This window comes from Sciurus vulgaris (assembly GCF_902686455.1).
Source record: "Sciurus vulgaris genome assembly, chromosome: 14".
In the NCBI taxonomy this organism is placed as follows: Eukaryota; Metazoa; Chordata; class Mammalia; order Rodentia; family Sciuridae; genus Sciurus; species Sciurus vulgaris.
The window spans coordinates 1215465-1227731 of NC_136475.1; the positions used below are offsets into that span (position 1 = coordinate 1215465).

Below are 12267 nucleotides of genomic sequence, written 5' to 3' on the forward strand. Positions count from 1 at the left end.
GTGAAACACTGTAAAAGATGCTATTTATCATTCTGGATTGCAAAACATTTCCATAAATTAAAACAAAAGAAATAAAACATCCACTCACAGTTCAGCTGCCAGGCTGAACTCCTTCCCTTGGTCTTGGTTGTCCCCGCTCTTTCTGCAGGTAGATTGTAATGTAACTGTTTACAATTTTACATAGAATCATTTTTTAAAATACTTGTAAAACATAAGCTGGGTGTAGTGAGGCCCCACCTAAAGACAGACAAGACAAGCCTCTTAACGTGAGCAGAGACACCCACATTCTGAGATCGTAGATGTTTGCACATGATCACATCCTGGTGTCTTAGTGGTGCCTGCAGGGGCAGAATTGTTCCTTGCCACGGTTTAGGTCAGCTCTTCTTTTCCTGGTAGAGACCATTCTGCAGTGAACGCCACCAGGCATAGGGTGGAGTTCCTTTCTTCATCTTAGAGTAAGATCCCAAGAGCAGGATTATTGGGTACAAAGAGTCCAACATTGTGTAATTCCTTAGTTGTATTATTTTCTAACCTGGTGGTGTAGAATAGACCAGGTGCCTTGGCAAACACCTGTAATCCTAGCAACTTGGGAGGCTGAGGCAGGAGGATCAAAAGTTCGAGGCCAACTTCCACAACTTCAGGAGACCCTGTCTCAAAATAAAAAATAAAAAGGCTGGGGAGACGGCTCAGTGGTAGAGTGCCCCTGGGTTCTATTTTCAGCACCACAAAAATAAACTCGGAACCCTGCGTGTGGCTGGGAGTGTTACTCTCTACAGCCTCTGGAAGGGGAGGCTCTGAGAGGGAGCTCGGCAGCGGTGGGTCGGTCTGCCTGAGACGTTTCTGGAAAGCTCTTTAGGAGTGGGCACTGTTCCTCTGTCTGCAAAGGTGATTCAAGGCTTGGGTCCTGCTCTTCCTCCTTGCCTCCCCCAGAGCTGGGCCTCCGCTTCAGTTAGTGTCATCAAAGCACAGGGGACTGCTCCTTATGAGCCCAAGTCACTTCCAGAGGGCTGGGGGACTTCCCGGGAGCCTGGACAGGGAGTCCAGCTGGCCGCCGTCCCTCCTCCTCCCTCCAGCAAAGGGGCACACTGTGTGCTGGGCCTCGAGCAGACAGGCCAGGTGTCAGCATGGCGCTGAGCTCTGAAATGAGCCCCTGAGCCTCAGGCAACCAGAGCGAGCCGGGAGCCAGTGTGCACCCGACTGGTGCTGCCCGAGGCTGCGGTGCAGAATGAGGCCTCGGCCATGCCCTCCCTGGGCCTCCTGGAAGGGCATGGGAGTCTTCTCGTGTCTGCTTTTACTCCAGGGTCTGGAAAACAGCCTCCGTGTCCACAGAACGACCTTTCTTTCTGCCTCCCGGTCCCTCCCGTCCACACGCATGGGCCACGATTGGCTGTAGACCTAAACAGCAGGGCAGACAACGGACCCGCACGGCCCCTCAGGGACAGGGAGACGACTCTTGCCACCCGCCAAGCCCAGCTTGGTGCCGGGTGCTTGGCGGGAATGGCCTCGGCCAGCCCTCCTGAGCCGCGAGCTCCGAGTCGTGATTGTCCCCTTCCCGGATGACCGTAGAGGCCCAACAGCCACGGTCTGCAGCCAGCGGGCGCAGCTTTCGGAGAGGCCGACCTGGAGGCCCGTGCTCTGCCCGGTTCTGGCATGGCTTCTGGAGCGGCCACGTGCAGGGCGGCAGGAAGCAGGGGCTCCGCGGTCCAGCCTGCTGGGTCAGCACCTCGCTGGCTCCTGGCGGGTCCCCGGCCTGCACAGCACCCTCGGGGGCTGGCGGCTTCCGGCCCACAGGCCTCGGGAGGCAGGTGTGTGGCAGGTGCTCAGGCCCTCTGCTTCCCTCTGACAGGAGATCGACGACTGCCTGGTGCAAGCGAAGGACCGCAGCTACGATGCCCTGGTGCACTTCGGGAAGCGCGGCCTGAACGTGGCGGCCACAGCCGCCGTCATGGCTGCCTCCAAGGTACCGCTGACCTGGCCCCTCGGCTGCGCGGGCGTCTCGGGCCCCAGGCGGCCCTGCGCGGCCCCCACTCTCCCAGGGTGTTGGGTGCTTATCTTTCTGGGGTTCCTTAGAAATCAGAGAACGTGGTGACTCCCCGTCCTCCACACACACCCCGTGCGCATGCACGAGTGTGTGCAGTATCCGCACCTGGGCGCTCCGGCCGGCCAGGGCGAGGGCCTCCCCTGCTTGGAGCGGAGGCCTGGAGGCAGAGGTGGGATGACTCCGGCTGACTCCACATGGACAAGCGCACAGACCACCTGGGCCAGGGGTCGGCCTCAGGCTCACGGGCCAGCAAATGCAGGAGGGGAGCCCAGGGTCCCAGGGTGAGTGGCCTGGCCCCAGCCTGGAGGGCGCCAGGGCCTGGTCGGGAGGAAGCCGGGGGCGGGGCCGCCCCGTGGGTGGCGGTGTCTCCAGGACCTGCCCCTGTGCCCTCCGTGGTGCCCTCTGCAGGAGCCCCTGCTCGCTCCCGGCTCCTCTCTCATCACGCTCTCTTGGTCACTGTGTCGGTAGCTCTTTATGTCCTCAGACCTGGACAACTGATTGGTCAGACCTGTTCCTCTTGGAGTGAATTTGCAGGTGGCCCCAGCGTTCCTGGGTGACAGCCCCTTCCTGGAGCCCAGATGGGGGCTCGGGGTCTGTGGGAGCTGGTGGTGGGAAGGGAGGCTGCCGTGGGGTCTGGGGAGACTCCGTGGCCGGGAGGTGCCGTGTCAGCAGAGGGAGGTTCTGCGTCCTCCCCGGGCAGGTCTGAGGCTGGGCTGGCCCTGGCCCTGGTGGGCCCATGGCACCGGCCGTGGTTCTTTCTAAAACCCCTTCTGCCTGGGGCCATGGAGAGCAGCAGCCGGGCGGGAGGCCGGGGAGGAGAAGGCAGAGGGCTGCTCAGAGGCCCAGCTCCTGTGGCGCGGGAAGCCCCCTGCCCACCGCTGGGACCCTCGGGCGCCTGCCCACCCTCTGCCAGGGCTGCCCACACCGTGATGGACGCACGAGCTGCTTGGCGAGGGGTGCTCCAGGTGGCGCCCCAGGAGACCTGTGGACCGCGGAAGGCACTGAGCCCGGGAGCCTTCCATCGGCCGTGCCGCTGGCTACACTCTTGTTTTTAAGTGAAAGAAAAGAGAATGAGGAATCGCTAGGTTCTGAACTATCAGGGGGGCCTCACACCAGGTCGCCACGAGCCCTCTACGGGTGCCTCTCCGGGTGCCGCTCTCCCCGCTTCGCCGCCTCTGCAGTCAGAGGGAAGACGGGCAGCTCTGCCCAGTTCAGAGCGGGAGCTTCGTGCGCCGGGGGGGCGCCAGGGTCACACGGCCACTCGGCTGCTCATCTGTGAACTGTTCTGCTGGTGACTTCCCGCGACCGTCCTTCCCCGGGTCTGCCTCTAGCCGGAATTGCCAGAGCCTTATGCCACCCTGGCGGGTCACTGCTGCCCCCAGACCACCAGGGAAGCCCAGGCCCAAGGCTTCCCCAGCCGGGCAGCACGTCTGGAACTCAGCTCCGGGGAGAACTGCACGTCGTGGGATCCGTCCAGGTGGGCTGACACAGCGAGGGGATTTGGTTTCAGAGGAGAACGCGTTCTGCTTTGTGGGAGCTTCGCTATTTCTCTAAATATAAATATCTGGAGAGAAGAAAACATCTCTCTTCCAAAAATAAGGCCCTCTGCTTTTGAAACAGATGTGTACTTAAAAAAAAAAAAATAGTAAAATCCAAAAATCCAGTCGGGCTGGGGTGCACCTCAGTGGTTTCCATAGCAACAGTGGATCACACCAGGCAGGGTCAGAGGATGGTGACTCACCAGCAGGTCCAAATCTGGCTTTCGTGACCAAACCACCTCGGAAGCTTTGTTTTTGATTCTTTAATAGATTCTCAGATGCGCTGAGTCAGAACTTCAGGCCGTGGGCCCAGGGGGCTCTATCTTTAACAAGTCCCCCAGATGGTCTCTAAGTGGCCAGCCCCGCCAGGCCGTGGAGCCAGCAGCACAGGTGACAAGGGTCAGCCAGTTCCCCTCTGCACCTTTCCTAGGAGGTGGCTTACCTCCTCCAAGCATCGACCTTGGGAACGAGGGCAGCAGTGTGTGTGTGTGTGTGTGTCTGTGTGTGTGTGTCTGTGTGTGTATGTCTGTGTGTCTGTGTGTGTATGTCTGTGTGTCTGTGTCTATGTGTGTGTGTGTGTGTCTGTGTGTCTGTGTCTGTGTGTGTATGTCTGTGTGTGTGTGTCTGTGTGTGTATGTCTGTGTGTGTTTGTGTGTGTGTGCACTTCCCCAAACGTAATGGCAGTTGAGAAATACTGCCTGTCACTCAATGGCAGGAACACACCCAGAAGCCCATCAGACGGCCTGCGAGCCTGCTGCACACCCAGGCTACATGGCAGGTGCTTCTCAAGGTGAAGGGCTCTGGTTTCTCTGCCTCTTGGTTAGAAAGTAAGCAGGATCAGAACAGTCCGTTCGTGGTCTGGCGCTTTGCACCCCATGCCGCTCCTCAAACCTTGTCAATGGATCTGAAGTGACCCCTTTGATTCCTCCAGTTCTGCTCTGCCCAGTACGGCAGCCACATGCCACATCGGGCTACATAAATTTAAATTAATTAAAATTAACCCTAAAATTCAATTCCTCGGTCGTAAGGCATGCCGCCCCCGGCTGGAGTCCTCAGTATGGCACATCACATTCTGTCGCTGGAGAGATTTCTACGGGGAGGACTGCCCCAAGCCCTCTGTTAACACTTGTGGGTTCTCCTCTCTTTCTTTTTTAGGGGGGTGGTTCCAGGGATTGGACTCGGAGGCACTCAGCCACTGAGCCGTACCCCTATTTTGTGTTTTATTTAGAGACAGGTTCTCACTGAGTTGCTTAGCACCTCACCTTTGGTGAAGCTGGCTTTGAACTCGTGATCCTCCTGCCTCCCCCTCCCAAGCCCCTGGGATTACAGGTGTGGCCACCATGCCCGGCTCTCCTCTGTCTTATATCAACCCTGTACCTGTAGCTGCTTTGTCTTTGACAGGACACCCCCAAACCTTACCCACTGAGTTCCTTGGGCCTCTCTTTATAAGTTTCACCAGGAAAATGGAGGTAGAAACTCAGCTGTAGGGGCACCATGCTATGGCCCTCAAGTGACCTCCCCAGGTTCACCCCATTTCCAACTCTATCCCCAAACTCAGGCACTTTGCCTGCAATTATGGTCAGCAGCCACCAGGGGGTGGCCAAGCAGCTGAACAGCTAAGCCTGAACCACTAGGAGATAAATTACCATGTTTTCTCTCTTTTAAAAAAACTCACTCAATTTTGCCCTAAAAAAATAGAGAATAGTTCAATATAAATAGAAGGGAAAAAGCCCTCCCTCCCTCTTGTCCCCCCTTTTATCCATCAGTGCTGTATCTAAACCTCTAGCTTGAACAAAGTGCTGCTTTCAAACCACAGTGAAAACTTATTCTTGGGGGTCAGTCCGGGAAGCACATGTGCCCGTGATTTGGGGCTCTGACTGACCATTCCTGGCCCCCTATCTACAGTCAATCAGAGGCAGGCAGTGAGTCCCATTCCCCTGTGCAGCCTGGCTTAGAGTCACTGCCCAGGAGGGAGAGGCACCAAGGGCTGTCAGTCCAGGACCGCACCCCCTTTCTCTGGCTGCCCACCTGTGCGGCTGGATCTGTGGGGCCAACTCCTGGCGCCTGACTGTCCCTTCCCTCAGAGGAACGCTCCCCGGCGGCCATGCCAGCTCACACGGCGAAGCCCTTCTTGTTTCAGCCAGGACTGTGGGACAGCAGGCCAACATTTAGAATTCACCACGGCAACCAGCTGTAAACAGCACCCGTCCCAGGGTTGTGGACAACCTGGCCAAGGCACCTGGAAGGGCCCCTCCCTCCGGCCCCTCTCTGCGCTCACCCCGGCTCCCGCGAGTCTCCGAGGGACCCCGGAGGCTCCCTGGACGCTTGCTTCCCTCCCTCCACGGTGGAAATACCTGCATCTCAGCCAAGCGGGAGGCCCGGGAGGCACCAGCTGCGACCCGACGTGCTGCCCCTGGGTGCCAAGTGGCTTCGAGGGTCAAGTCTGCCTGCGCAGCCCTGGTGAAGAGCCTGGCTAACCCATGAGGTCCCGAAGATGGCCTGACTCCCACCAGGGGTGGGCCACATGGCTGCTGCTCTCTGCCCTCACCCGCGCCCACCTCCCAGCATGCCCCCCGCTTGTCCCACCTTCGGTGACCACCAGACGCCGGGCAGCCCTGCCGGTTCCTCTGCTTGGGGCTCGGCCTCGGCACCCTCAGTGGACACTCCTCATCCCAAGTCTGCCCTGCCCAGGCCTGCCTTTCTGATGACCGTGTGGTCACCATCTCTTGGCCCCCACTCCAGGTCTTGGCCACCCGTGATGCCACCCCTTCCCCACTTGCTCCTCAGGTCCCGGCCATTTGACTTCCTTGTCCTCCTCCTCTGGCCTTCCTCCTCCTCTGCCTCCCTCAGCTGGGACCAGTGCAGCAGCCGCTTAGAGGTCCACTGCCCATCCGTGGCTTCCTCTTCCCCCTTGGAGGCCATGGTGCTGTGCCCACAGCACCGCCTCCCCTGTTCTGGAAGCGGCCAGTGGGCACTGCTTGTGGGCACTGCTTGTGGGTGGCGTCCCCTCGCCCCGCCTGCGCTCTGCTGCTCCTGCAGGCCTGCTCTGCTTCTGAGGTCCTGCCCACCCTCAAGGGTGGGTTCGCCTCCGTGGATTCCCCCTGCCCCCGGGTGGAGCCGGCTCCCACCCTGTCCTCTTCTGTGTGGTCACTTACCTCTGGTCCTGCCCACGCCGAGAGGTGCCCGTGAGCACTGAAGGAGGAAGGGTCTCCGTGTTCTTGGCTGCCCCCAGGAGAGCACCAGGTGCCCCCAGGGTGGGCTTCCGGACAGCGCCCTGGCTCCTGGCCAGTACCCGTTGGCTGTGACCTCCTCGCCGTGGACAAGCACTGGCCCTGGGCAGCAGCAAGGTGGACTGGCCAGGGTGGCCATTCCCGCTCTCGTCCCTCCCACATGCCCTGCCTTCCTGGTGGGCTTTCCTGCCAGGGCTTCCTCCTCTTGCTGGACAGCCCCAGGGTGGGCCTTGGAGGGCGTCGCCATCCGCTCACAGAGCAGGAAGGCCAGGGTGGGTGGCTGTGCAGGATGGGGCCTCAGCGCCCAGCATGGCCTCTGCTCAGGAGGCAGCTGGGCTCTTCAGCAAGGTCCCCCCGCTCCTGACTGCCACGCTGGCCTCACAGCGAGGCTCCTGGTTCCCTGCCCAGCCCACCGACACTGAGCAGCGGGCCTTGCGGAGCCCCGAGAGACCACTGCTGGCCAGTGAGGATCTCAGCCTCAGCCACAGCCCTGGGCTCTGCAGGGCCGCCCCACCCCTTCTAATCCCTCTCTGTGGACACCAGAAGGAGTTTGAGGGTGCGTCCACACACCCAAGGATCTGGCCAGGGCCTGCAGCTCCCAACCTCAAGGCCAGGGCCCCAGGCAGCTCCCAACTGCCAGGCCAGGGCCCCAGGCAGCTCCCAACCTCGAGGCCAGGCCCCCAGGCAGCTCCCAACCTCGAGGCCAGGGCCCCAGGCAGCTCCCAACCTCGAGGCCAGGGCCCCAGGCAGCTCCCAACCTCCAGGCCAGGCCCCCCAGGCAGATCCCAACCTCCAGGCCAGGCCCCCAGGCAGCTCCCAACCTCCAGGCCAGGCCCCCAGGCAGCTCCCAACCTCCAGGCCAGGCCCCCCAGGCAGATCCCAACCTCCAGGCCAGGCCCCCAGGCAGCTCCCAACCTCCAGGCCAGGCCCCCAGGCAGCTCCCAATCTGGAGGGAAGCGTAGGCGGCATTTCAATACAGAGTTAAAGAACCGGGACCACAGATTTGCCTCCATAAGGTGCAGTTTCCGTGAAGCTCTGCGGTGGGAGGGCAGGCTTGTGCACAGGTGGCCGTAGCTACACTCTGCTTTGGGGATGGACGGGGTGTCCTGGCAGAAGCCTGTGTGCCCCTCCCCACTTCTCACCTCCACCTGCCCCTGCCGTACCCCAGGGAGAGAGATCTGCGCTCACTCCCTCTAGAGGAGCTGGCCAGGCAGAGCATCCAGCAGGTGGCCCTGCGCAGTGGGCAGGGGGCTGTGGGCTCTGGCCTTGTGTGCTGCCCTGTCGCCCTGCTCCTCCCTCCTCGGGGCTCCACGGGCACCGGGTCCCCATGCCGCCCACCAGCCTTCAGGGTTTGGTTGGCCTGCTGCTGTCACGGCACTTCCCAGAGGGAGGCCAGGAAAGCCAGTCCTTCTTCCCGATGTCCACTGCCAGCTGCAGGCTGAGCAGAAGAGGAGGAAGACCTTGGGCCAGTCCTGTGCCCCTGCAGGTCCACAATGTTCTGACGGTTCTAAGATCCGGCTGTCCTCACACGGCCTACTGCCCGCACCCAGGGGCGTGCTCAGGTTTTGTCAAAGACCAAGCCTGGCCACTGGAACCCGCTCTTGCCCGCTGCCCACACCAAGGTCTCCTCTTCCAGGTGGGCCCATGCAGTGTCCCCAGCATGCCTGGACCTTCCCACGTCCATGCCCCAGCCTGGCCACCCCTCCTGCAGAGGCCTCCCCTGAGTACCCAGTGTCCAGCCAGCGGTACACCCTCCTGCCCTGGACTGCCCCTGTTCCCCTGCTCATTCATGTCCCACGCCCAGCTGGAGCTGACCTCCTTGGGCAGACCTGCCTGGCACCCACCCTGCCCCTCTGCAGGACCACATAGAGCCCAGCATCCCAGCAGGGCTGAGGGGGCTGCTCGGGGAGACAGTGAGTAGCCTGGGCATCCAGGGGCTGAGGGGGCGGCTCAGGAGCCGTGAGTGAAGGAAGGAGGCGGCTGGGTGGCTTCTGGCCACTGGTAGCGTGGCCCGTGCGTGGCCGCGGCCGCTGCTTTATTTGTGTCCCTTCCCCTTTATCAGGTGGCTCGACTCTTTCACCTTGTCTCCTCTCTGGACGTCAGAGAAGGGCAGGTAACCCCGCTGAGAGGTGTGACTAACCCAAACTGATCCAGCTGGGAGCGAGGCCCGCCGCCCTCTGGGCCTGGTCTGGGTCAGGTGGTGCCTCCGCCCCGAGTGTGCGGTGCTCGTGAGCCGGTAGCGTCTGACCCTGATTAACCAGCCCCGGGTTCCTCCTGATGCTGAGAGCGAGCGGCCTGCTGCAGCTGTGGTGACCCTTCCTGCTTGTTGTCTTCCGATTTCTCCACGAACAAGGCCTGGCCACCTCGCGGCAGGAGGAGGCGCCTGCCTGGCTCTGCAGGGGTCGGGCACGCACCAACGCCTGCTGGACTGCAGCGGGGCCTGGGCAGACCAGTGGCTGCGTCAGCTGACGCGCTAAGGGTGCCCCTCCTGGGGCGGAGGGGTCCCCTGGGAAGAGCCGCCTCATGGGGGGCTCCGGTCCCTCCCTGAGGGAGACCCCACGTGCTCCCTCTTGGTCCTGCTTTAAAGTTCATTTTGCTGTTCGAGGTGCCCCGCCAGCGTTTGGTGTAGGCGGCACTTGTCAGCCTCCGCCAAGCCCGCCTTCCTGAAACGGGGTCCCCAAGGTGCCTCCAGAGGGTAGTGGGCGTTGCTGGGAATTAAAGGGCGCTGCTTCCTTAAAGGGAAGGCACAGCCCGTGCCGATTCCGAAGGGACCACGGGGCGCGTGGAGAGAGGCTCCCTCCCCTGCTGCCCACTGGCGGGCACCTCCTCTGGTCAGCGCTCCCGGCCCCTCGGAGGTGGATGAGGCGGTGCTGCCAGGGGCCACAGGGTCTGAGAAACTCGCTCCTCTTCCCACCTGGTGCCATCTCACCCAGCTGGCCCCTGAGGCCAGTGGAGGGCAGGCCCCCAGGACCCCGGCCTCTCCCACGTGCCCCCTGCCGCTCTGGTGCACTCCTGTGGCCACACCCCAGGCCCCTCCGCAGGATGCTGTCGGGGGACCTGCCGCCGCCACACCTCTCTGCAGGCAGCTCAGGAGAGAGTGGAAGACCTCCTGTCTGTCCAAGTCTGCCGTAGCCGTGATGGAGGGGAGCCAACGGCAGCCACGCCGGGCTAGGGGGCCGCAGGCGGCGACGGAAGCGGCCGGGCTGCGGTGAGGGCGGCCCGAGCACAGTGCCCTGCCGCCCGAACCCCCTGCACCTAGCCAGCCTGGCTCCTGGCACAGGGCGACCTCGAGTGCCATTCAGGGGGAGAGCGGGGCACAGCGCTCCTTCACTGAGGGGCGGGCGGCCATGCAGACACACCGTCAAAGGACAACGGGCAGCTTCCTGCCGCCTTCCTGCTGCCACTTCTCACCGCCCGTCTTCGGGGTCACCTCAGCTCAGCCCGTCTGTCACCTGGGTCCTCCGGCCACGGGCTGATGGCGCCTCCACGTGGGCTGCTGGTACCCCGGCTGCTCTGAGCCGCCGCTCTCTTGCTGGGAGGTGCCCCAGACAGCAGACTCCGGTGCCTTCCTTGGACTCTCAGCCTCCAGTCAGGACACAGGGAGCCCTGGCAGGCACGCGCAGCCGTCAGCAATGCCCGTCTCAGGTGGTGCAGCGCCTTGGGACGGATGGAAGCCCTAGACAGGAGGCCGGGGGCAGTCACGCTGTCTCGTTCCCCTGGCCGGTTCTGTCGAGACTCTGGTGGGTGGCCCCGAGTCCCCTTGTCCTGAGACACTGCTCTCGGAGGCAGAGAGCAGAGGACCGCCTGCCTCTTGACCTTCGGGAAGAGAAGACGCCCCTCCCAGAAGCCCCGAGCAGAGCGCCTCGCCTCCGGTTTCAGGAACAGGGCCAGAGACGTCCGGGAAAGCCTGGGTCGAAGAGCCCGGAGCACCGCAGGCCTCCCGGCTGCGCATGGACAGCAGTGTGGCTTGCTGGACCTCAGGAGGACACTTTGAGCCCTTCCAGACCTTGGGGATCCAGATTCACTGTCCCACAGCAGGGAGTCCAGTTCTGCAGAATAGCCAAGGACGACTGGTTCTCCCAGAAGACAACATCCAGAACATCAAGACAGCTGAGGGGCAGGCCGTGTGGGCATTGTAGGAGGTGAACGGAAAAGAGGCTCTGAGTGGAGGCCCAGGAGGGCCAGGAGGCCCTGAGCGGGGACCCAGCAGGGCCAGGAGGCTCTGAGTGGAGGCCCTGAGCGAAGGCCCAGCAGGACCAGGAGGCCCTGAGCAGGGACCCAGGAGGGCCAGGAGGCTCTGAGTGGAGGCCCTGAGCGAAGGCCCAGCAGGGCCAGGAGGCCCTGAGCGGGGACCCAGTAGGGCCAGGAGGCCCCGAGCGGGGACCCAGCAGGGCCAGGAGGCTCCGAGGAGGTCGAGATCCCCGCCGACCCGACCGCTGTGGTGTCAGGGCTGGCTTGTTTTCAGGAGTCTTTCTGTGACGTTCCGGTTTCCTTTGGCAGGGGGCCAGGTGGGTGCCGAGCCATTCCCAGCCTCTGTATCCTCACCCTGCCCATCAGCACCGTCAGTCTTCATCATGCAATGACACTGACTGGACGGCTGGCTCCTGGGAAAGCAGGTGGACACGGGGGTGCCCATGCTGCTCCCTTCAGGTCTGCGCACGTGCAGGAGCTGGCGGCCACGCCAATGGAGTCTGCCCGGGCCGTTGGTGTGGGCTTGGGGTCATGAAGACCCCGTCCTCTGGCCGGAAGCGATCTTCTTCTCCAATGTCCACAGCAACACCGGCGCCTCAGGGAGCAGCAGCAGGGCTGAGGAGGTAGCTCGGTCGGTAGAGAGCTTGTCTCGCAAGCACAAGGCCGTGGGTTCGATACCCAGCACCGCAAAAAAAAAAAAAAAAAAATTGAAGGGAGCAGCAGCTCGCTGGCGCTCTGAACACCCTCTGTGGGGTCTCTGCAGGGGCATCCGAGGGCGTGATTCCACGGAGTCCTCGCAGCACCCGGCGGGGGGCCTGAGAGGAGAGGCACGCGTCCATCTGTGGACGGTGCAGTGGGGTGTGCGCCTGCCTCCCAGGGCTCATCTCTTCCGGGGCTCGGATACAGCTCTTGGTTTTGCACTTTCCTCTTACATTTTGTCAGAAATGGAGCTGCGTTTTTGCTCCTTCCCAGTAACATCTGCTGCAGGGTGTGGTGGTAGAAAGTGCCCAATAAGGGCTGCTCGGCGGGAGGAGCAACAGGAGAGCGCACGTGCCCTCCGGCCTGCCGGCGGCCTCCCAGGTGTGCTCAGGCTTGGTCAGTGGACTGTGGCTCACACTTTCTGGAATCAGTCTCGTCCTCCAAATTCTGAACGGCAGGGGTGGTGCCGTGGTCCGCGCTCACCTGGCATGTTCCATGGTCAGCACTGCACAAATAAAGAAATACATCGTCCGTGTCGGAAACGTGTTTCTGAGTCAGCTCATCGTGG

The 12267-nt window shown here is 62.2% G+C and overlaps 1 protein-coding gene across 11 annotated transcripts in view; it reads left to right on the plus strand.

The window, feature by feature from the left end:
* The window catches only part of REEP1 (receptor accessory protein 1), an 86078-nt gene that overhangs the window by 58280 nt on the left and 15531 nt on the right, over positions 1–12267 (plus strand). For 9 of the 11 annotated variants that reach the window (XM_079111279.1, XM_079111282.1, XM_079111288.1 and 6 more), the window contains exons 5-6: positions 1847–1960; positions 8872–8922. In XM_079111279.1, coding sequence (XP_078967405.1) covers positions 1847–1960; positions 8872–8922 — 165 coding nt within the window. The remainder of the gene's footprint in view (positions 1–1846; positions 1961–8871; positions 8923–12267) is intronic. The other 2 variants (XM_079111283.1, XM_079111284.1) reach the window with 1 other exon arrangement.